The 18,918-nt window shown below is 58.9% G+C and overlaps 2 protein-coding genes across 4 annotated transcripts; both read left to right on the forward strand.

Moving 5' to 3' along the window:
* The first annotated feature begins 298 nt into the window (after positions 1-298).
* On the forward strand, positions 299-8,970 carry PPM1J (protein phosphatase, Mg2+/Mn2+ dependent 1J). Its single transcript, XM_059867750.1, has 10 exons — positions 299-588; positions 1,805-1,928; positions 2,361-2,684; positions 3,146-3,258; positions 4,820-4,904; positions 6,190-6,308; positions 6,482-6,545; positions 6,713-6,820; positions 6,976-7,127; positions 7,384-8,970. Exons 1-10 carry the CDS (start codon positions 329-331, stop codon positions 7,529-7,531), a joined length of 1,497 nt encoding a protein of 498 aa, XP_059723733.1. The 5' UTR covers positions 299-328; the 3' UTR covers positions 7,532-8,970.
* Positions 8,971-10,287: 1,317 nt separating this feature from the next.
* RHOC (ras homolog family member C) lies at positions 10,288-18,797 on the forward strand. Of its 3 annotated transcripts, none has more exons than XM_059867489.1 (6): positions 10,288-10,378; positions 11,589-11,854; positions 16,902-17,128; positions 17,381-17,501; positions 17,793-17,923; positions 18,053-18,797. In XM_059867489.1, exons 3-6 carry the CDS (start codon positions 16,973-16,975, stop codon positions 18,224-18,226), a joined length of 582 nt encoding a protein of 193 aa, XP_059723472.1. In that variant the 5' UTR covers positions 10,288-10,378; positions 11,589-11,854; positions 16,902-16,972; the 3' UTR covers positions 18,227-18,797. The 3 variants fall into 3 exon arrangements, with proteins under 3 accessions (XP_059723472.1, XP_059723470.1, XP_059723471.1); XM_059867487.1 differs by having other exon boundaries at positions 16,971-17,128; XM_059867488.1 differs by having other exon boundaries at positions 10,294-10,378; positions 11,589-11,661; positions 16,971-17,128.
* Positions 18,798-18,918: the final 121 nt, after the last annotated feature.

An 18,918-nucleotide genomic window follows, 5' to 3' on the forward strand; every position in this document is an offset into this window, starting at 1 on the left:
GTTTCTTTACCCGGGAGGGCTCGTTCCCCGCCGATTGCGGGATAACGGCGGGGTGTCTTTACCCGGGAGGGCTCGTTCCCCGCTGATTGCGGGATAACGGCGGGTTTCTTTACCCGGGAGGGCTCGCTCCCCGCCGGCTGCGGGATAACGGCGGGGTTTTTTTACCCGGGAGGGCTCGTTCCCCGCTGGCTGCGGGAGGTGCGCGTCCCCGCTGCGGCGCTGAGCTGCCGCGCCTGCTTCCCCCCCGTACCGCGGCGGGGGGAGGCGGGGCGGGGCGGCGGGCTCGGCTCGGCCCGGCTCGGTTTGGCTCCGCTCGGTCGGGCTCGGGATGCTGCTGCGGGTGCGCGCCGCCGTGGCGCAGCTGGCGGCGGGGCTGGGCGCGGGGCCGGGCGCGCAGCCCCCCGCAGAACCCCGGGGCGGCGGGGCCGAGGCCGCTCGGGGATCGCCGCCGCCAGCCGCCTTCTGCCGGCCGGCCTTCCTCCAGCTGACTCCCGAGGAGCTGCGCCGCGCCGACGACCACACGGGGCGGGCGGTGCAGAGCCCCCGCGACGGGCGCCGCCGCCTGCCCTGGAGCACGGGATACGCAGAGTGAGCGGGGCCGGGAGCGGCGTGTGCAGCCCGGGGAGGGCGGGATGGCACCGCTGGGCACTGGGGCCCTGGGCACGAAAGTGGGTCGCGGCGGGCGGTGAGCTGCGGCTGTCCCTTTTCCGGCAGCGAGGAGCGGGCGCTGTGGGTGCCCGAGACGGGAGAGCATCAGCGAGGGGCTGCGCTCTTACCGATCCCCGAGGGGTTTAGGTTCTTCTGCACGTTTTGTTTTCTGCGCTCTCTGCACAACACCCGCTGTCACAGATGGGTACCGAGGGCAAGGAAGCTGCGGCGCCTCTGGCAGGACTCGTGGGGAGTAGGGAGCTGGGGATTTCTTGGGAGTGACACTACTTGAGACTTCCCCTTCAAGGACCTGATTGTCTTCTTTCACTAGCTGCGAGTTTCAGCCCTTACTGAAAGCGGGCGGGAAGGTCAGACTTTGAAGGCTTTTGCTGCTTATTGCTGTCAGCCCACTCCGGCAATCCCTTCCTCCAGCTGATCTTCCCGATATCCTAGAGAGCTTTATGAGATATTGATTTTCCCCTGGAGATAGTGGGCTAGGAGGACCCAGAGTGAAAAAGTCCCTTTTTCGGTGTCCCAGGAGTTATTTCTGCAAACCACTTGGAAAGTCTGCCCAAAGAAAAATCACCCTGCTGTGTTTACAGCTTCTTCCTGAGAGCAGGTTCTGCAATCTAGACCTGAAATCTGCTGTGTCAGCACCGGCTGGGAAAAGTCACTGTGAATCTTTTTGCAAAAGTTCTTCTGGTTTCATCATCATCATCACCTTCTCCCCACCTTCCCTGAGCCCCCTGCTCCCCCCAAAAGGTGATGGGACATGGGTGAGGCTGTGATTCTCTCTGTGTGTCCCAGGGGGTGTCTATCTGAGGCTGATACAGGTTTTGGGGCGATTATTCTGCCTGGAGCAGTGCTAGGGACCTTCAGCAAACCCAGTTTATTTCCGGTCACCTCCCCTGGTAGGTGTGTGGACAACTGCTCCCCCCTGGACCCAGCTGTGGGTGGGACTCAGTGCTGCTCCTGGCCCCAGGTCAACCCACACAACTGGTCTGAGACACCTGGGACAGGACAGGAGCACCTGTGCAGGGCACCCCTGGCATCTCTGGGGACATGGGGCCATGAGTGGAGGGTTGGGGGAAGAGGTGCTGTGGGATGGAACGTGATGTGAAAGAAAGGGTCTTTACATATTTCTTTCTCCTGGCAGGGTGATAAATGCAGGGAAGAGCCAGCACAATGAGGACCAGGCGTGCTGTGAGGTGGTGTTTGTGGAGCAGAGGCCCAGCCCAAGGGGCTGGCTGTCCAGGGAAGGCAGCGGGGAGCTGGATGGGGTGAGAGCCTGGTGGTTCACAAGCAGGGACACGGCAGGGAAGATGCCCAGCAGTGGGCATGGGATGGGACACACTGGGGATTCCCTTGGTTTGTGGCCCTTCTCTCCGCCTGCTCCTCCATCCTCCACCCCCATGTGACCAGGGCTGGCCATGGAGAGCAGTGGCCCACGTGCCCTGGTGGGCTGCAGAGGTGGCTGCTGTGCTGGCACCGTGGTGCCTCCGAAGGCACGAGGGTTCTGACGCAGGGCTGGGCTCCAGCCAGGGCTCAGCTGTGCCCAGGCACCCTTGGTCAGCTGCCCACATTGCTCCTGCCTGCACTGACACCTGTGGGGCTCGTGTCGCTGTCCTCAGCTGGCAGCGCCAGCTGCTCTGAATTCCCCATGCCATCTGCTTCCTCGCAGGCTCATTTAGCTTTCCCTCTTCTCCCTGCAGGGCAGGAAAGGTTTTTATTTCCACTACTGGGCGTTGTTTGATGGCCATGCAGGCAGCGGCGCTGCTGTCATGGCATCCGAGAGGCTCCACCTGCACATCTGTGAGCAGCTCCGGGAGCTCGTGGAGATCCTGCAGGACCCCTCCCCACCTCCCATCTGCCTCCCACATGACACACAGACCGGTTCTGCAGACCCAAACCAGACGTCCAATGCAGAGGACCGTGGGGAGGTCCTGAACGATGCTGTGCCACGGTTTCACCTGGAGAAAGCAGTGTCCCATGAGAGCCTGGTGATCGGTGCCATCGAGAATGCCTTCAAGCACATGGTGAGCGTCCTCTGCCTGTGGGATCACCCAGAGCATCCCCTGAGAGCCCTCTTTGCTGTCTGGGTCTGCATCAGCTTGACCCCACCGGTAAAAGGCAGCTCTGCAGCAAGGAGGGGATTGCAGGGAGGGCTCCAAGCATGGTGGTCTCAGAGAGGGCTCTGTGATACTCTGCATTTTGAGCTTTCAGAATGTAGAGGCTTTGGGCTCCGGGCCTGTGTCATGCAGAAGGCTCCACTACACTTTGTCCCAGGAGGCCCAGCTGCTCCCCTCCTGCCTTGCTCTTTCCTGCCCCAGTGAAGCCACATCCCTGGCTGCCCCACAGGACCCCTGGCCCCTCAAGCCCTAGAGCCACTCCATGGCAGTGTGGGGAAAGGTGCCCTGGCTGGTCCCTGCTTCCCACCTAGAGCAGCCAGGTGCTTTCTGGGGCTGCCCCCTACCCTGCAGCCTCTGTGTCTCCCCAGGACGAGCAGATCGAGCGGGAGCGGGCGTCCCAGCACCTGCCTGGGGGGTGCTGTGCCCTGGCTGCCATCTACCTCATGGGCAAGTTCTACGTGGCCAACGCTGGGGACAGCAGGTACAGCCCCACAGGGCAGCCCTCAGCTTTGCTCGGGGACTGGGGACACCCCAGGAGAGTGGGGTGGGGCCAGGGGGATGGCTGGTGAGGAGCACCCAGCTCCACCCCTGTTAGGGGAGGGTGGAGGTGGCACAACTGGCAAGAGTCATCCCCTGCCTGCTCCACGCCCCGGGGACAATGTACTCTGCTGTGATCTCGGTGTTTGTCAGGTACACAGAGCTGTAGAATTGCCTCCCAAAATCTGGGATGTGCTCCCTTCTTTCCTAATCACATCCTCTCTGCTATGCAGATGGCTCTGGACACCCTGGCCCCTGCTGCTGGCACTGGCCTGGGCTGCAGGTTGGAGAGTGAAAACTGCACTCAGCAGAGCTTTCATCTTAGAGTACACTTCATACCAGTGACCTGTTCCAGGAGAAGGACACAAATCTGTGTGCAGTGGGAGCCTGGAGCCCAAGAGCTCCAACTGCTGTGTGATTTCCAGGGGTGGGCTACTGTAACTGCACCTGAGTGTGCCCACAGCCCCAGGCAATGGCAGGGCAGGTCCACCTGACACTAAAGGTGACACTGCAGGTGAAGCTGGTTTGAACTGCCCTGTATTTATCATTGGATCAAAGAATGGTTTGGGTAGGAAAGGACCTTAAAGCTCATCTTGTTCCACCCCCTGCCATTTGCAGACACTTTCCACCAGACCAGGCTGTCCCAAGCCCTGTCTGACCTGGCCCTGAACGTTTCCAAAAATGGGGCAGCTACAGTTGCTCTGGGTATTTACTGTAGGTTACCTTGTCCTCAGCAATGTCAGACCAGCAAATACTGACTCTGCTCAATTTTCTGAGGCTGGATGTGCTTCCAGCTCAGGGACAGAGAAGGAGGAGATGCCTTGTTCTGGGTGCAGGTCCCTCTCCACGGCAGCAGCAGCCAGGCTGCAGGATGTCAGCATGCACAGTGCTGAGGGTGTGGCTGTGCCTCTGGGTAACAGCCTGTGCTGCCTTCTCAGGCATCAGACACTGCCAGAGCTGAGCCCAGCCTGGCCTTACATCACTGGAGGAGACTCACAGTCACCAGTGCTGGAGATCCTTGGGCCTACCATGACATCCAGAAACATCACATAATCAGACCTTTATGTTTTCTTGAGACATTAAACTGCACGAGCAGACCCAGCAGCAAGTGACAGTGCTGGTGTGGGGTGGGCACCTGTACCTGTCTCCTGCTGCAGGCAATTTCTGCCCTGCTGTGTGCAGCTCCCCTCCAAAGGGAGCCTTTGTGCTGCTCCTTTTCTAACGATATTCTGTCCTTTGATTTGGTCTGCTTCATTCCCCTCTGCCTCACGTTTCTCTCCCATTTCCCCTTCCTCCTTGCCCCTCTCCTGCAGGAGGGGGAGATGCCCTGCCCTGCCTGGGGAACAGTGACCCCAGGAAGCAGCCCCCACCTCAGGCTGGGAAAAGGAGGAGCAGCAGAGGGGAAGGGGTTGCACCACTCCTGGGAATCAGCCCTGGAGAGCCAGGCTCAGCTCCTCCACCAAGTCTCCTTCTCTCTAATCTCATCCTTCCATGTTTCATTGCAGGGCCATTATCATCCGTAATGGGGAAATCATTCCAATGTCCAGGGAGTTTACTCCAGAGACAGAGAGGCAGAGGCTGCAGTTTTTAGTAAGAAAGACCTTTCTTCTAACCTCATTCCTGCTGAAACACCTCCTGGCCTCTTCCCAGTGCCCTGTGCTGCCTGCTGGGCTGCTGCCATGGTGGGGTTCTGCACCCGAGGGCAGCCCCATGGCTGGGACCTGCTGCTGGCACTTGTCCCTCCCAGACTGCTTCCTGGGATGGGAAGAGGCCCTGGGATGCAGGGAGCTGGCATGGGGGCATCTTGTGGCTGGCAGAGCCCTGGTTTGCTGTGTCAGAGGAACTGCAGTGCTCCTGCTCAGTCCTACTTTCTTCCCTGGCTGCTCCCTGGAGACTCACAGCTGATGTGTGCCAGCGGGTTTCTGTCTTTGGCCCTGAAAGCTCCCTGTGCCTCTCCTGGACGAACCCCCTGATGCCACCCAGGGAGACTCTAAGGTTATAAAGACCTCTCTGAGGGCAGCACAGGGGAGGAGGAGTTTATGTTGGAGAAGGTCTTGCTGGATGAAATTTCCTGGCTTGCAATGTACTTGGAAAAACACTGAGGTGTTTTTTCTGGAATCTATTTTTGAATGACCAAGAGGAGGGAACTGCTGTGATCAGAATCCTCCCCAGCTGGCCGCGAGGGGCAGGGCACAGCCTGGGGACAGGCACAGGCTGCTCTGCCTCAGGGCTGTGGTCAGGGCTCCTCCAGGGTGGGCTGGGGGTCTCCATGCCTCTGCCCCAACCCCCTGCCATCCCATCTTCCCGAGGGATCTCCTCTTCTCTTCCTGCTTTTCTTTCCCCTTCGGCATTTTCCAGCACTCCCTGCTCCTGGTCCCCTCCACACTGTGCTCCATGAGGGCTTGGGGCTGCCCTGGGTCGGGCTCTGTGCTGCTGCTTGTCCCTTGTCATGGTCACAGCTGGGACTCTGTTCCAGAAAAGACCCATCACTCTTTTCCTGGGGTGAGTGCCATGCCCTGCACTGAGCCTGGGATCCTGGGAGGTTTGCAGCTGACTCCTTCTGGGTAAATTCCAGCTTCTCCTGGAATTTGGAGATCTTTATTTCCCAAAACTCTTTATGCAAAAGCTTCACCTTCTTGCTGAGTGCTGGCATGGCTGTCCTCAGCTCCAGTTTCCCCTCTGGCTTAGCACAGGTGTGTGGTTTGAAGCTGCTTTACCAGCACCCATTCAGGTGGCTCCAGAGCAGCAGACGTTATCCCACCACGGGATGTTGTAGCTGAGGTCCCAGTGGATGGTGGATCCTGATGTGGGCAGCGCTGGATCCACAGATCCTGCTCTCCCAGCCCTGTGGCTGAGCCAACACTCCTTCCTGCAGGCTCTGCTGAGGCCCGAGCTGCTGGGGAAGGAGTTCACGCACCTGGAGTTCCCCCGCAGGATCCAGCCCAAGGAGCTGGGGAAGAAGATGCTCTACAGGGACCAGAACATGAATGGCTGGTAACCCCAACCCACCAGGGGCACTGGGGTCCTGCTGTAGTGGCTGCTCATCTCTGGCATCCCATCCCCCGGGCAGGGGGCTCTGCCACACTGGGTACCCAGGTTCCAGGTGGTCAGAGGAGGTGCTGGAAGCTTCACCTGCTGACACGTCATCTCTGGCTTATTTTAACCAGGGCTTACAAAAAGATAGAAGAGGATGACCTAAAGTTTCCACTTATCTTTGGGGAAGGCAAAAAGGTAAAGTACTGTGGCAGAAGCTTAGCAGGGGTTGCTTCCTGCCTGCTCTCACTGTTTTGGGGGATTTCAGCCCATTTTTGGTCGTGCTGTCATCACCAATTCTCCACTGGGAATGGAACTGGAGATAAAGCTGCTTAAAGCTCTCTTTTGATTCCACCATTCTCCAGGCTCGGATGATGGCCACGATTGGAGTCACAAGAGGCCTGGGAGACCACGACCTCAAGGTGTTCAGCTCCAACATCCACATCAAGCCTTTCCTGTCCTGCTTCCCAGAGGTAAGCCTGGCTGCTAGGCAGCAGCTTCGCACCCAGGGGCCCCTGCAATGGCCAGAGCCACTTGGCAGGCCCAGATCCACGACACGCCCAGGGCAGCAGGAGCCTCCTCTGCCCCTCTGCCTCTCACCCTTGTGTCCTGCCCTGTTGCCTGCCAGGTCAGGGTTTATGACCTCACGCAGTACGAGCACTGCCCTGACGATGTCCTGGTGCTGGGCACTGACGGGCTCTGGGATGTCACCAATGACAAGGAGGTGGCTGGTGTGGTGATGGAGGTGCTGACCAGCTATGAGCCCAACGACCCATGCAGGTGAGCTGCAGGTGGGCAGGGGGACGGGCATGTCGTGCACTCCACCACCTCCCTGGCCTGGCTCCTTGGAGCAGTGGCCACACATCCCTCTGGGCTCCACAGAGTGCATTGCTCCCCGGGATGTGCATATCTGAGCCTGGATCTCTCCAAGGGACCCTTTCCTGCAGCTCTAGCTGCTCCAGCTTCTCCCTCCTTGCCAGGATGCTGCATCAGGGGTCTGGGGTCACTGCTGAGCCGTGCTGTGCTGTGCCTGCAGGTACACCATGGTGGCCCAGGAGCTGGTGGTGCGCTCTCGGGGGGTGCTGAAGGAGCGTGGCTGGCGGCTGGCCAATGACAAGCTAGGCTCTGGTGATGACATCTCTGTTTTTGTGATCCCCCTGGGTGGCCCTGGCAACTACACGTGATGCTGAATGAGCCTGGCGAAGCTCACCTTGCCTGGATGGAGACACTGTGCAGTGGGACACCGAGGCTCAGGGCCACACCTCCTCTAAGCACTTGTTTTTTGAGCCAACTGCAAGAAGAGCAAGAAACCTGGAGCCTCAGTCTGTGCTCCTGTCCAGAGCATCCCCCTCCATGTGCTTGCACCCCAGTCCCAGGTGGAGATGGAGAGGCCTTGGATAGAGTGTGACCACTGGGGTTGAGGGATGTTCTTATGCTGCTGCTTTCTCAATGCTCTGAAAAGCCTGAAGGCTCCTTGGCTCCTCAGCATGTCCTTTGCCTCTTGCCATGGCTGTGCTGGCTGCAGCCCTGCGTGACAGCCATGGGCCTGCTGGGGCACTCATCCCTGCTACAGTCACCCCCTGTCTCCTGCCCTGGGATGCTTTGGCCAGTGGCACTGAAGCTGCTGTTGGAGGTGGGAGCTGGGGCTCAGATAGGATGTGACTGGGAGTAAAGCCCCACAGGCAGCTGGGCAGTGCTAAACCTGGCACAAGTCCAGGTGTGGCCCCACAACGGCCATCCCAGCCTTGTGCTCCCGATTTTCAGCCCCTCAAGCCTTCATTCTGCCATGGACTTTGCCTCAGTCTCCAGGCTGGGAGATTGGAGCAGTGACCAAACTCTGCCGTGCACCCAGAGCCCTGGGCAGGGATAAGCAATTGCACCAGCACAGGCTGTGCCACAGGTTCTACCCCTGCTCTCTCATGCCTTGGGTCACTGCAGTGCTTCTGGAGCCAACTGTTTGTTAACTGCAGAGCTGAGCTGGAAAGTGTCTAAATCCTTTTTTGGTGTGGGGAGTCTACGGATGTATGTCTATGTTTTGGAGTGGTTCTGAGTTAGCAGCCTCGCACAGAGCAGCCCTATTCAGGTGAGCTTAACAGCTTAACTGCACTGGATCTGCTTAGCCCAGGGCTGGGAGCCCACAGTAAAAGCAGCTTGGTGTGACCAGGGCAGGGAACGACAGCTCCCACGTTTTCCTTGGTGGTCTCAGAACTGGTGCAGAGGGGAGCTGAGCAGTTGATCTCTGCACTGGATTTTTGCATCACACACGTCTCTAACCTGGAGCATCCATTTCCCAGACCTCTGCAGAGTCCTGAACATCCCAGAGAGGGATTGTCCCATCCTGGCGGTGTGGCAATGGGGAGAGCTGGGCCCTTGTTTGGGAAAGGCTCTGTGGCACCATCCTGTCACCAGATGCAGCCAGCTCTTGTCAAGTGTCACCTCTAGTGAAGGTTGTTTGTGTCCTGCAACCAGCGAGATGTAAATAAACTGGGTGCACACAATGGAAAGTGAAAATTATGCAGGAGACTTGAACCTGTTGGCACCCATGCTGAAGGGAGTGGTGCTGGGGCCGGGAGCCTGTCCTTGTGGAGCACTGTGTGTTTAAATAAAGATTTTGCCACTCGCAGTCCTACTTCAAAGTCTCTCTTTGCAGAGCTCCTGCAAAGACGACTTACTGGAAAGCCAATTAGCTCTGATTAATTTATGTGGGCAGGCAAAGAGGCAGAGCCATGTGTGCTGCTGTCCATCTGCCCTTGGCACTGCTCCGAGCCCATGCAGTGTCCATCCAGCGGGCAGTGGCACCGCGGTGTGCTGCCAGTCTCAGCACGGTGCTCAGGGGGCCCTGGACCCCTGGCAGGGAGGCAGCAGAACGGCCAGTCGGGTGGGAGCAGGAGCACCACACACGGAACGGGAGGGAGAAAAGGCCAATGGCTTTCCTGGCTGCGGGGGACGCAGTGGGGCAAGCTGTGGCGCTGAGGAACGTGTCCCTCCCCGGGAGTTCAGGCACTCAAGCAGCAGCTGCTTCTGCCTCGAGGGTGGACTGCCTGCTGGAGACATCCCCACGTCCCTCCGGCGGCCACCTGGTACCGCTGATACTCCTGATGCTCTCTTCACACTTGTTTGCACAGCCCTGCTCCCCTGGCACATTCATTTTCATGCTGGTGGCTGAGAACTGGCTCTGCTTTTCCAGGTCACTGCCCGGCTGTTGGATAAGACCAGGAGGCAGTGGCTGCTGCATTTAAAGCTTCCTCTGTGGTTCCCTTTTTTACCAAGGAAACATTTCCTTTGGAACCAGCTCCTGGCCTGGGGCTTGATAAATGAAGAAAAATAGTCTGCAAGCCCTTAAAATAGCAGCGGTTTATGAGCCTGGGTCTGGGCCAGGCTCCCGGGCTGCCTTTCCCCGGCGGAGGGACGGGAGCTCTGCCCTGCAGCGGATGCCAGGGGCAGCAGCCGCCCGGTCTCCCTCCCGCAGCCCACCAGGGGCACCGGGGTCACCTCAGTGCGGGGCACAGCCGGCCACAGCCCCGCTCTGCCAGTGCCCTGGGAGGGGACCCTGGGGACAAGGCGTGTCCCTCGGCCATCTGTGTCTGTCGCAGCGGGCAGCGGGCTTTGCTGCCGGCCTTACCTGGCACGGGGGGCTGAGGGCAGCAGCTCAGCCCCTCCGGCAGCTGGGCTCGCCCCCTCCCCACTTGGCCCCGGGAACCCGAACCGGTAAAACGCCCCCGGGCTCCGGGGGAAACACCGGGGGGCTGCGAGTGTGCCGGAGCCGGGCGGGGGCAGCGCTGGAAAGGGCTCGGCTCGGCTCGGCCCCGCACGGCTCGGCACGGCCCCGCACGGCTCGGCACAGCCCCGCACGGCTCGGCACAGCCCCGCACGGCCCCGCACGGCTCGGCTCGGCCCCGCTCGGCTCGGCTCGGCCCCGCTCCTCCGCTCCGCCCTCGGCGGGCGGCCCCGGCCGGGGCGGTGCCCGGAGCCGCGCGGCGCGGCCGGGAGCGGAGCGGGGCCGGAGCGGGACGGGGCAGCGGCGGAGAGAGGTGCGGGGGCTGGGGGAGCCGAGCGCGGCCGGGGCGCTGCTGGGGGCTCGGGGCTGGGGAAGGGGCAGCTGGGGAGGGGGGACACTGGTGGGGTGCGGGGTGCTGGTAAGGAGTGGGGCCGGAGCGGGGGTCTGGGGGAACGGAGGTCTGCGTTGTTACCGGTTGAGGTGGGGTCTGAGTCGCTGGAGAAGCAGGGCTCTGTGGTTACCGCTGGGGCCTGCGGGAACGGGGATCGGGGTTTACTCGTAGGGTTTGGAGGGATTGAGATCTGGGGTTACCAGTGGGATGTGGGGCCACCGGTTCTGGTAAGGTGTGGGCTCAGAGAGGGGGTCAGTGCAGGGGTGGGGCAATGGGGCAGGGGGACAGGGTGGGGTGGGTGTGCCCAGGGTGGGGTGGGGGTCCCTGGGTGTGGTGAGGGATGGGTCAGCTGCGCCTCAGTCAGTGCAGGTTGTCATTCCCCGAGGGTGGCCTTGGGCTGTGGGTTCCAGCTTGCAGTTGTCTCCCAGGCAGTGTCTGACCCGGGGTGAGAGCCTGGCAGCTGCTGCCCCATCCCACATCCCTCCCCACAACTCCCACCCCAGCAGGGTCCCCATGTACAGCCTTGCCCGTGGAGTGGCCACTCTGTGTTTTCTTCAAAAAGAGGGAAAAAAGTTCCCTTTCCTTGCTGCTGAGCTCATTCTTAAACATTTGTATTAGGGGGGTTTGTGGGGAGGGGAAATAATTGTGTAATGTCTTAGGAGCAGGGGAGCATTCCAAAAGCATGACTGCGTGGCCTTTTCCAGTGCTAGCAGTCTGGCAGCCAGGGCTCCCGGTGGCCGCCAGCCTCCCTCAACCCAGCCCAGCCCCTCAACAGCCCCGGGAGAACGGGAGTGAGACCCCTGGGCTGCATCCTCCTGGGGGCTGGGAGCAGGGGCCTGGCTGAGCCCCCCAGGCTGACATCCCTGGCACAGGGTTCCCGGGGAAACTGGAGACTCCAGCTGGAGGATTGGCTGGCTATGTGTCATGGGGACCAGTTGCATTTTGTTTCTATTTTGCCAAGTGCTTTTGGAGTCCAAACAGTTTCAGTTTAAGTCCAGCTCTTCCTTCTCAGCTCAGGTAGAGACTGCATGAGATTTTGTGGACTTTCCCTTGCATCCAGGCTCCTGACAGCTACAGCTGCTCCAGGGAAACGTGTAAGTGGAAAATAAGCCAAGTCACTGTCTTCCAACAGGTTATCAGGAGCGTTTACCCAGGCTCAGCTCCCACCTTGCTGTTTGCACTGGAGAAGCGTATTGACATGAAAAGTAAGGAGTTGTATTAGCAAACGTTGATCGGCGCTGGGGCAGGCAGGCGTTGCCCAAGTTCAGGCATCTGCTGAGATTGTGGCGTGTTATTTGGAGCTTTCAGCAAGACACTGGGCTACCGTGAGGCTGGGAAGGCTGTCACTGCTGCAGGAGGTAAAATAAGAACATGGCATGATGTCCTTTGGAAAAGGAGGTAAGGGCAGGCAGCTTTTCCCTCAGTGCTCAAGCACTTGTGGTTTGAGCTTTGTTTAGGCTTTCAAATTCTTCTGTTCCAAGTTCCTTTCTCTGTTTTGCTTGTGCATGTTTTTTGTGGGATTTAGCAGTGAAAATGAACCAGCCTGGACACTCTGCTCCGGGTCTGGGTCTGGACAGTTGCCCTTTGCCACTGGAGTGTGTGTTAAGCCCAGCCTGCCTGGCTGTGCCCAGAGAATGTGTCAAAAAAAATGGGTAAGGTCCAAACTTGAGCACTGGGTTGAGCTCGAGCTCCCGTTTTGACAATCACTTGTTTGGATCTATATCCAGGAGCCCATGCTCTGCCCTGCCCATTGCACTTCCCCTTAGCATCACTGTTTGCTTCCAGCCCTTTTTGGAATTTTTTTCTGCCTTTCAACCTTAATGATTCTGTGATTCTGTAGTCAGAGTGCCTCTGGTGCTTGCAGCTGTGGCTGGGACCCTCGTCCTGTACTGCCTTGGCCATGGCTTAGGAGTCTCAGCAAATGAAGTTCCCCACTGTGGGCATTCCTGTGGGGCTTTAATTTGGAAGTTTATTTCTTTTATCATTGTACCAGTGAGTCCAAACTGCTGAAACCATTTCTGCAGTGGGACTGCCCCACAGCCCTGGGGGTGTCCCTGTGGGGGTGTCCCTGCCAAGGGGCTGCTCCCAGCACAGCTCTCTCCCCCCAGCCCTGCCCAGAGTTCAGAGCTGTGCCTCTGGCCAGGGCTGTGATCCCTGGTGTGACCGGTCTGGCCAGGGCGGGGCTGTCAGCAGTGCTTGGGAATTTCTGCTTTAGAACAAAACCCCTCTGTTACCTCTAGGAAGTCGAGTCTGGCCAAGGAGGTTCATTGAAAGATTTCTGTCCCTGGTTGGAGCCTTCAAAGCATTAACATCTTTCTCTGCTGTTCCTGAGTCCCCATAGCAGACACTGGGTGATGGACACATCCTGCTGCCAGAGGAATTCCCTGTATCCTGCTCAGCAGGAACTGCACATTTTGAGGCACAAAGCTGGGAGAGACCAGCAACACAAGGGCTGCCCTGGAGCCTGGCTGATTTTATGGTGATGGCTTTAGAATAATTGCTTGCAAAGTAGATCAGAGCAGTCTGGGGTCATGTTGCAGCTTTTTGGTGAGCTGAAGGAGACGGCTGCTGAGGATTTGGCTGGTGCTGGCAGTGGTGGCACAGATTAAACCCACAGCTGTCCCCAGGGGGCCCAGCCTGGCTGCAGCAGCAGGTGCAGGGGTGGGCACGGGAGCCCTGTGGGGGTTGGCAGTGGGAAGTGCTGGCACACAGCTGCTGCTCCCGTTTGTTTTCTCCATGGATGAGCAGGAGGCATCTCCAGCGGGGCCCTGCAAGTGCTGCTCACACCCAGGAGGTGCCAGTGGGGATTGCCAGTGTGGTTGGCCAGTGCTGGCTGTATTTTGGGGTGCTTGGCCCTTCACAGATTTAAAATCTCAGTTTCCATGTCTGTTGTGGATGACTGTTTGCTTTCAGTCATTTGGCCTGATGGCAGTTGTAGTAAGGCTGTCCTCAGATTATCACAGAATCCCAGAATGGTTTGGGAAAGCTCTTGTTTCACCCCCTGCCATGGCAGGGACACCTTCCACTGTCCCAGGCTGCTCCAAGCCCCAGCCAACCTGGCCTTGGACACTTCCAAAGACTGGGCAGCCACAGCTGCTCTGGACAGCCTGTACCAGGGCCTCACCATCCTCTCAGGGAATAATTTCTTCTGGAAGTGGGTCTGAGGTCTCCCCAGAGCCTTCTCTTCTCCAGTCTGAACAGCCCCAGCTCTCCCAGGCTGGCTCCAGAGCAGAGGGGCTCCAGCTCCATGGCCTCACTCCAGCAGCTCTGTGTTCTCCCTGTGTTGGGGGCCCCAGCTCTGCAGGTGGGGTCTCACCTGAGTGGGGCAGAGGGGCAGAGTTCCCCCCTGCCCACGCTGGGGGATCAGCCCTGCACATGGGGGCGTTTCTGGGCTGCCAGTGAATGCTGCAGTGTCATGTTGAGCTTCCCATCCACCAGCACCCCCAAGTCCTTCCTCTCATGGCTGCTCCCTCTTAATTCTTCTGCATTTGTACTTGGGATTGTCCTGTTTGTCTTCATGAAATTGTCTTCATGTTTTCCACTCTTTCTATCTGCTCATAATCTGGCAACAGTGCAAACAGAATCCTCATCCCAGGGTCTGGCCTCATCCTGCGGAGCAACAAGAGCATCGCCTGGCAAAGAAGCTCATCTCTCCTGGATCTGAGAGCTGCTGGCATCCAGTCCTGGTGCTGTGCCAGCTGCTGGGTCCAGGGCAGGACTGGGGCACCCAGCCGACCCCTCAGGCTCACAGCTCTTCCAGCCTCCTTGCCCTGCTCGCCCTTGCACACCAGCTCTGGATTAGTAATGGGCTATTTCTGGATGGCTCTCCTGAGTAATGGAATGAATTGTGCTGAGATTTTGGGTGGGGACAGTGCCTCTGCCCTCTGAGTCACCGCTGGGCACCGTGCCAGGCAGGGCTCCGGAGCCGTGGGAAGGAGCCCTGGCTGTGGGGCTGTGCTCAGCTTGGGCAGCTGCTGCCCCCTCTCAGGGCAGCACTGGGGCAGGAGCAGTGCCACTCTGGCTGGCTTTGGTTCCAATCCAGTGCCTGCACGCTGGGCACAGACAGATCCTGGTGTCCATCTGGCTGTTTGTGTCCTTGGGCATCTCCTGCTCCCCACGCTGCAGAAGAGTTCAGCTGCCTGTGCTGTGGGTCAGATATTGGCACGGCCCAAACTGCCTTTCCTCTTGGAGATAGGGAGTCACAAAGCAGCATATCATGCTTTGCTGTGGGCAGAGAAGTTTGTGTCCAAGTGAACAGGCTTTTTTCTCCCTGAGCTCTCTGTTTTCTTTGCTGTGGACATGCTGCTGGAGAGAGGACGAGCCTTTGGTCAGACAAGGATGGTTTGCAACAAGGGTTGCACTTGTACATCTTGGAGGTCTTTTCCAGCCTTAATGATTCTGTGGGACTGTGGGTTTGCCTGGCCCAGCTGGGCAGGCAGGAGCAGCAGGGCATGAGGAATAGGGACAGGAGCTGTTCCCCCCCATGCTCAGTACTTGCCTCCCTGAAAAAGTGCCCCTGGTTCCTAAAGGGACCCTTTGGCACACCTTTTTCTGTTCTTCCCTGACTTCAGTGTTGCACAAATGTGCTCACCTTCCTGTAGACTGGGAAGGTCTCACTTCCTGCTGTTCCTCTGGGAGGTGTGCTGACACCAAGGATCCCAGCTGAGGAATGTCCCATCTCCTGGATGCAGCCCTTGATTCTCACTCTTCTCACCTTACAAGTGCCAGCTTTCTATTTTTAATAACAGCTCCAGAGCACTCAGCAGCCATGAACCATTCCTGCCTCAGTTTGTGAGCCAGAATGCTTGGAACCTACAAAGATCCATGGCTGCAGCTGGGTCTGGTCTGGGGATGGGTGAAAACTCTCTGTCTTTTGCCCAAACCATTGGACAGTGTGAGTTGTGAAACTGGGGTGGTTCCCTGGGCTTTGTGTGACAGGGGTGACCTGCCAGGCACATGGGTGAGACAAGCAGGTCTGCAGCCTGCCTGTGGAATGCCAGGCAGCCATTCAGGCTCATTCTTAATCCTTCACTTGCAGCTAGTTATGATGCAGCCAGACTCCTGCTTTACCCTTTTCCTCCCTCTTCTGTTGGCACAGGGTGAGGGTGGGATCACTGGGGCAGGGACAAGTCCTGGCCTTTGTTAAGGCTCAGTATGAGAGCCCTGGTTAAAGGCCAGGCTTGTGATGTTCTGGCCTTCCCAAGGTGATCCCAGTGATCCTGGAGTGATCCCAGTATGATCCACTCCCAGGGCTTGCAGCTCAGTGCCTCAACATTGATGTGTGTGTGTGTCCTTCCCACGGGGTTCTTTCCTGGGAGCTGTGTGCTCCCAGCATGAATGGCTCCTTCCCACCCTGCTGCCTGGGCAGAGGGTTTGGAGAGGGATAGGGCTGAGGGGGAAAGCGTGTTACATCCCTGCCTCCAGGAGAGGTTTCTTGGTCACCTGTAATTTCCCCCAGAGCAGTGTGAATTTTCAGGGGTTAACCCCTGACATGTCAACCTGTGTCATTCCCAGGATCCCTGCGGGGACAGGGAGCTGGTGATGTGCTGAAGGTGTGTGAGGAGTAGGACAGGCTCTTTGGGCTGGGAATCTGGGCATGGAAAAGAGAGTTTGGTCACACGGTTGGGGAGGGATGTGATCCCACTAGGGCTGATTTTCTCATGCCTCATTCAGATGCTGTGCCAGGCATTTTGTGGCATTGTCCTGGCTGGTTCCCAGGCTCAGCTGTAAACTCCTTTTGAAAGTGAGGGATGCAGAGGCATAGCTTTCCTTGCAGAACTGCGTCCTTTTCCCGTGGGGCAGAAAGCTGCCTGCTTTGTGTGGGGTTTCAGCTCTGTTTGCTGAGGGATGACTGGCAGCTTCTCCCGCTGCCAGTGCCAGCGTCGGCTCTCTCGGCTCCATGCCAAGGGCTCCTTTTCCAGACAGGCTGGGATGGGGCCAGCCCAGTGCCAGGCACAGAGGTCCTGCTTGCCCAGACCTCCAGGAGCTTGGCTTGGTGTGTTCCAGCTGCTGATCAGATTATTTAGGGTCTGGTGAGCATGCTGGGGTGAAATCCGAAGCACAGTTTCTGCCCTGAAGAATTTATAATTTAAAATAAACCCAGCATGTGTGTGGAACTCTGAGACTGTCTAAAATCCTGCTTACCTGGGTGGTAGCACAGCAAAACCAGGGAGGGTTGGATGTCTGGGGAAGGCAGAGTGGTTTGTCACCTCCCACAAGGTCCCTGTGTGCAGCCACCAGCCCTGACCCCAGCTGGGATGGCTCTCCCAGCCACAGCAGCAGTGCTGGGTGTAAAAGGTTCCAGTCAGGCCAGTTCTTGTGGTGCCCATGAGCTGGAGGGGTGTCTGGCAGAGGGCTGGGACCTTCTGTCCTGTCAGTCACTGGCAGCTCTCAGTGGGATGTGCCCAGGTGCTTGTGTCTGGAATCTCCCAGGCTGTGTCCACAGGAATTTGGGGGCCAGGAGCATGAAGTGCCCGTGCTGCTCTGTCCTGCCCACCTGCTCGTGTCTCCCCAGCGATGGCAGCCATCAGGAAGAAGCTGGTGATCGTGGGAGATGGTGCCTGTGGGAAGACATGTCTGCTGATCGTGTTCAGCAAAGACCAGTTCCCCGAGGTCTACGTGCCCACGGTGTTTGAGAACTACATTGCTGACATAGAGGTGGATGGCAAGCAGGTAAGGGCCGTTGCCATTCCTGTCCTCTTGCTCCGTGTCCCGTGCTGGCAGTGCCACTGCCCAGTGCTGCTGCTGGGATTGCTCTGTGTGCTTGGATGCACCTGCAGCGCACAGGGGAGCCCGTGGCTCCGGCATTTCTGGGTCACCCTGAGCCTGTCCCAGTTTGAGGAAGAGCCCAGCTCTACGTGAGGAAGATAAATCTGTCACTCGTGGCCTGCAGAGCCGTTGAGCCATGTCCTTGTCCCCTCTCAGGTTGAGCTGGCGCTGTGGGACACGGCAGGACAGGAGGACTATGACAGGCTGCGGCCCCTCTCGTACCCAGACACAGACGTCATCCTCATGTGCTTCTCCATCGACAGCCCAGATAGCCTCGGTAGGACCTGGGGGTCCCACAGGACTCAGTGCTGCTACTGAACCCCCTGGGGTCTGGGAAGCCCCCAAGCTGCCCCTGGAGGATGCCAGAGCCTTCCCTTCATGCCCCGACCTTGTGTGCCCTTCAGGGAAATGCTGGCAGCTTGCTGACTGGGCAGAGGTGGTGGGAGAGGGGGGCTCTGTGGGGTGAGCTCTCCCTGCTGCGACAGGAAAAGCTTGGGGCTGGTTTCTGTGAGGAGGCTGTGGGGCAGCAGCCCCTCGGCTCATAGGATTCCACGTGTGCCTGTTGTAGAGAACATCCCTGAGAAGTGGACGCCTGAGGTGAAGCACTTCTGCCCCAACGTGCCCATCATCCTGGTGGGGAACAAGAAGGACCTGCGCAACGACGAGCACACGCGCCGGGAGCTGGCCAAGATGAAGCAGGTGGGGACAGCCCCGGGTCCCCCAGCCAGCAAGCCACACCAGATCCTGGCTGGAAGGGCTGCATGCCCTAAGGGCAGTTGCTGTTGTGTTCTGGCAATGTTTTTAAATCCTGTTTTTACTGCTTCCTAGGAGCCGGTGAAGCCAGAGGAGGGGAGGGACATGGCCAACAGGATCAACGCCTTTGGCTACCTCGAGTGCTCGGCCAAGACGAAGGAAGGGGTGCGGGAGGTGTTTGAGATGGCCACCCGGGCTGGCCTGCAGGTGCGCAAGAACAAGAAGCGCAGAGGCTGCCCGCTGCTGTGAGCAGCCCCTGCCGGGGGCACTGCTGGCACACAGCCCCAGCAGCACCTCGTGGTGCCACCACCTGCCCCGAGCCCTTTGCACCAGAGCTGCCACCCAGGCTCACAGGGTGTCCCTGCGACATTCCAGGGCCATGAGGGGCCAGTGCCTTCAGCACCTGCTGCTCTCCGTGGGCCGGTGCTTGTGTTGCTCCCCGCGTCGCCCCGTTTTGTACTGAGCTCCCCGGTTTTGCCTTTCCCACGGGCATTGCTGCGGGGTTCCCTCTCTTTCCCCAGCTCTGGGCAGTGCCACAGGAGCAGGAGGTGCGGGTCGCAGCTCATGTGGGGGGTGTGCCAGGCCCTGGGTGTGCTGTGGCCGTGCAGGCAGCACACAGCAGTGTTGCAGACTTGCCCGGGCAGTTTCAGCCCTGTCTGAGCAGAGCTGGGCTCAGCTGCTGCCAGCTCTCCTCCCGGGACGCGTGCCCAGCTCTGCCGGCATCGCCGCCGTGGAGTCTGCCTCGGCCGTGGGCTTGGCAGCACTAAACCCACTGCATAATTGGGAGAATAAATGCAAACTGGTATTTTAGTAATTGTAACTCTGCGTGTGTGCTGTTCTTCTGGCTCTCCTTTGTGCCTCTCAGTGCTCCAGGCTCCTGCCTGGGCTCAGGGCCGTGTGCTGCAGGGGGGGACTTGCCTGGCCCCCAGCCCCTGTTGCTT

This window comes from Haemorhous mexicanus, chromosome 25 (assembly GCF_027477595.1).
Source record: "Haemorhous mexicanus isolate bHaeMex1 chromosome 25, bHaeMex1.pri, whole genome shotgun sequence".
Classification (NCBI taxonomy): Eukaryota; Metazoa; Chordata; class Aves; order Passeriformes; family Fringillidae; genus Haemorhous; species Haemorhous mexicanus.

What these genes read in the sequence shown, in the direction of transcription:
- PPM1J (XM_059867750.1), top strand. Translation starts at nt 329, where the DNA reads ATGCTGCTGCGGGTGCGCGCCGCCGTGGCGCAGCTGGCGGCGGGGCTG. An exon ending in GCAGCGGGGAGCTGGATGGG is followed by an intron (nt 1,929 to 2,360) that starts GTGAGAGCCTGG and finishes TTCTCCCTGCAG; the next exon opens with GGCAGGAAAGGTTTTTATTT. An exon ending in AGAATGCCTTCAAGCACATG is followed by an intron (nt 2,685 to 3,145) that starts GTGAGCGTCCTC and finishes GTGTCTCCCCAG; the next exon opens with GACGAGCAGATCGAGCGGGA.
- RHOC (XM_059867487.1), top strand. Translation starts at nt 11,833, where the DNA reads ATGATGTCCTTTGGAAAAGGAG. An exon ending in TAGAGGTGGATGGCAAGCAG is followed by an intron (nt 17,129 to 17,380) that starts GTAAGGGCCGTT and finishes GTCCCCTCTCAG; the next exon opens with GTTGAGCTGGCGCTGTGGGA. An exon ending in CGACAGCCCAGATAGCCTCG is followed by an intron (nt 17,502 to 17,792) that starts GTAGGACCTGGG and finishes TGCCTGTTGTAG; the next exon opens with AGAACATCCCTGAGAAGTGG.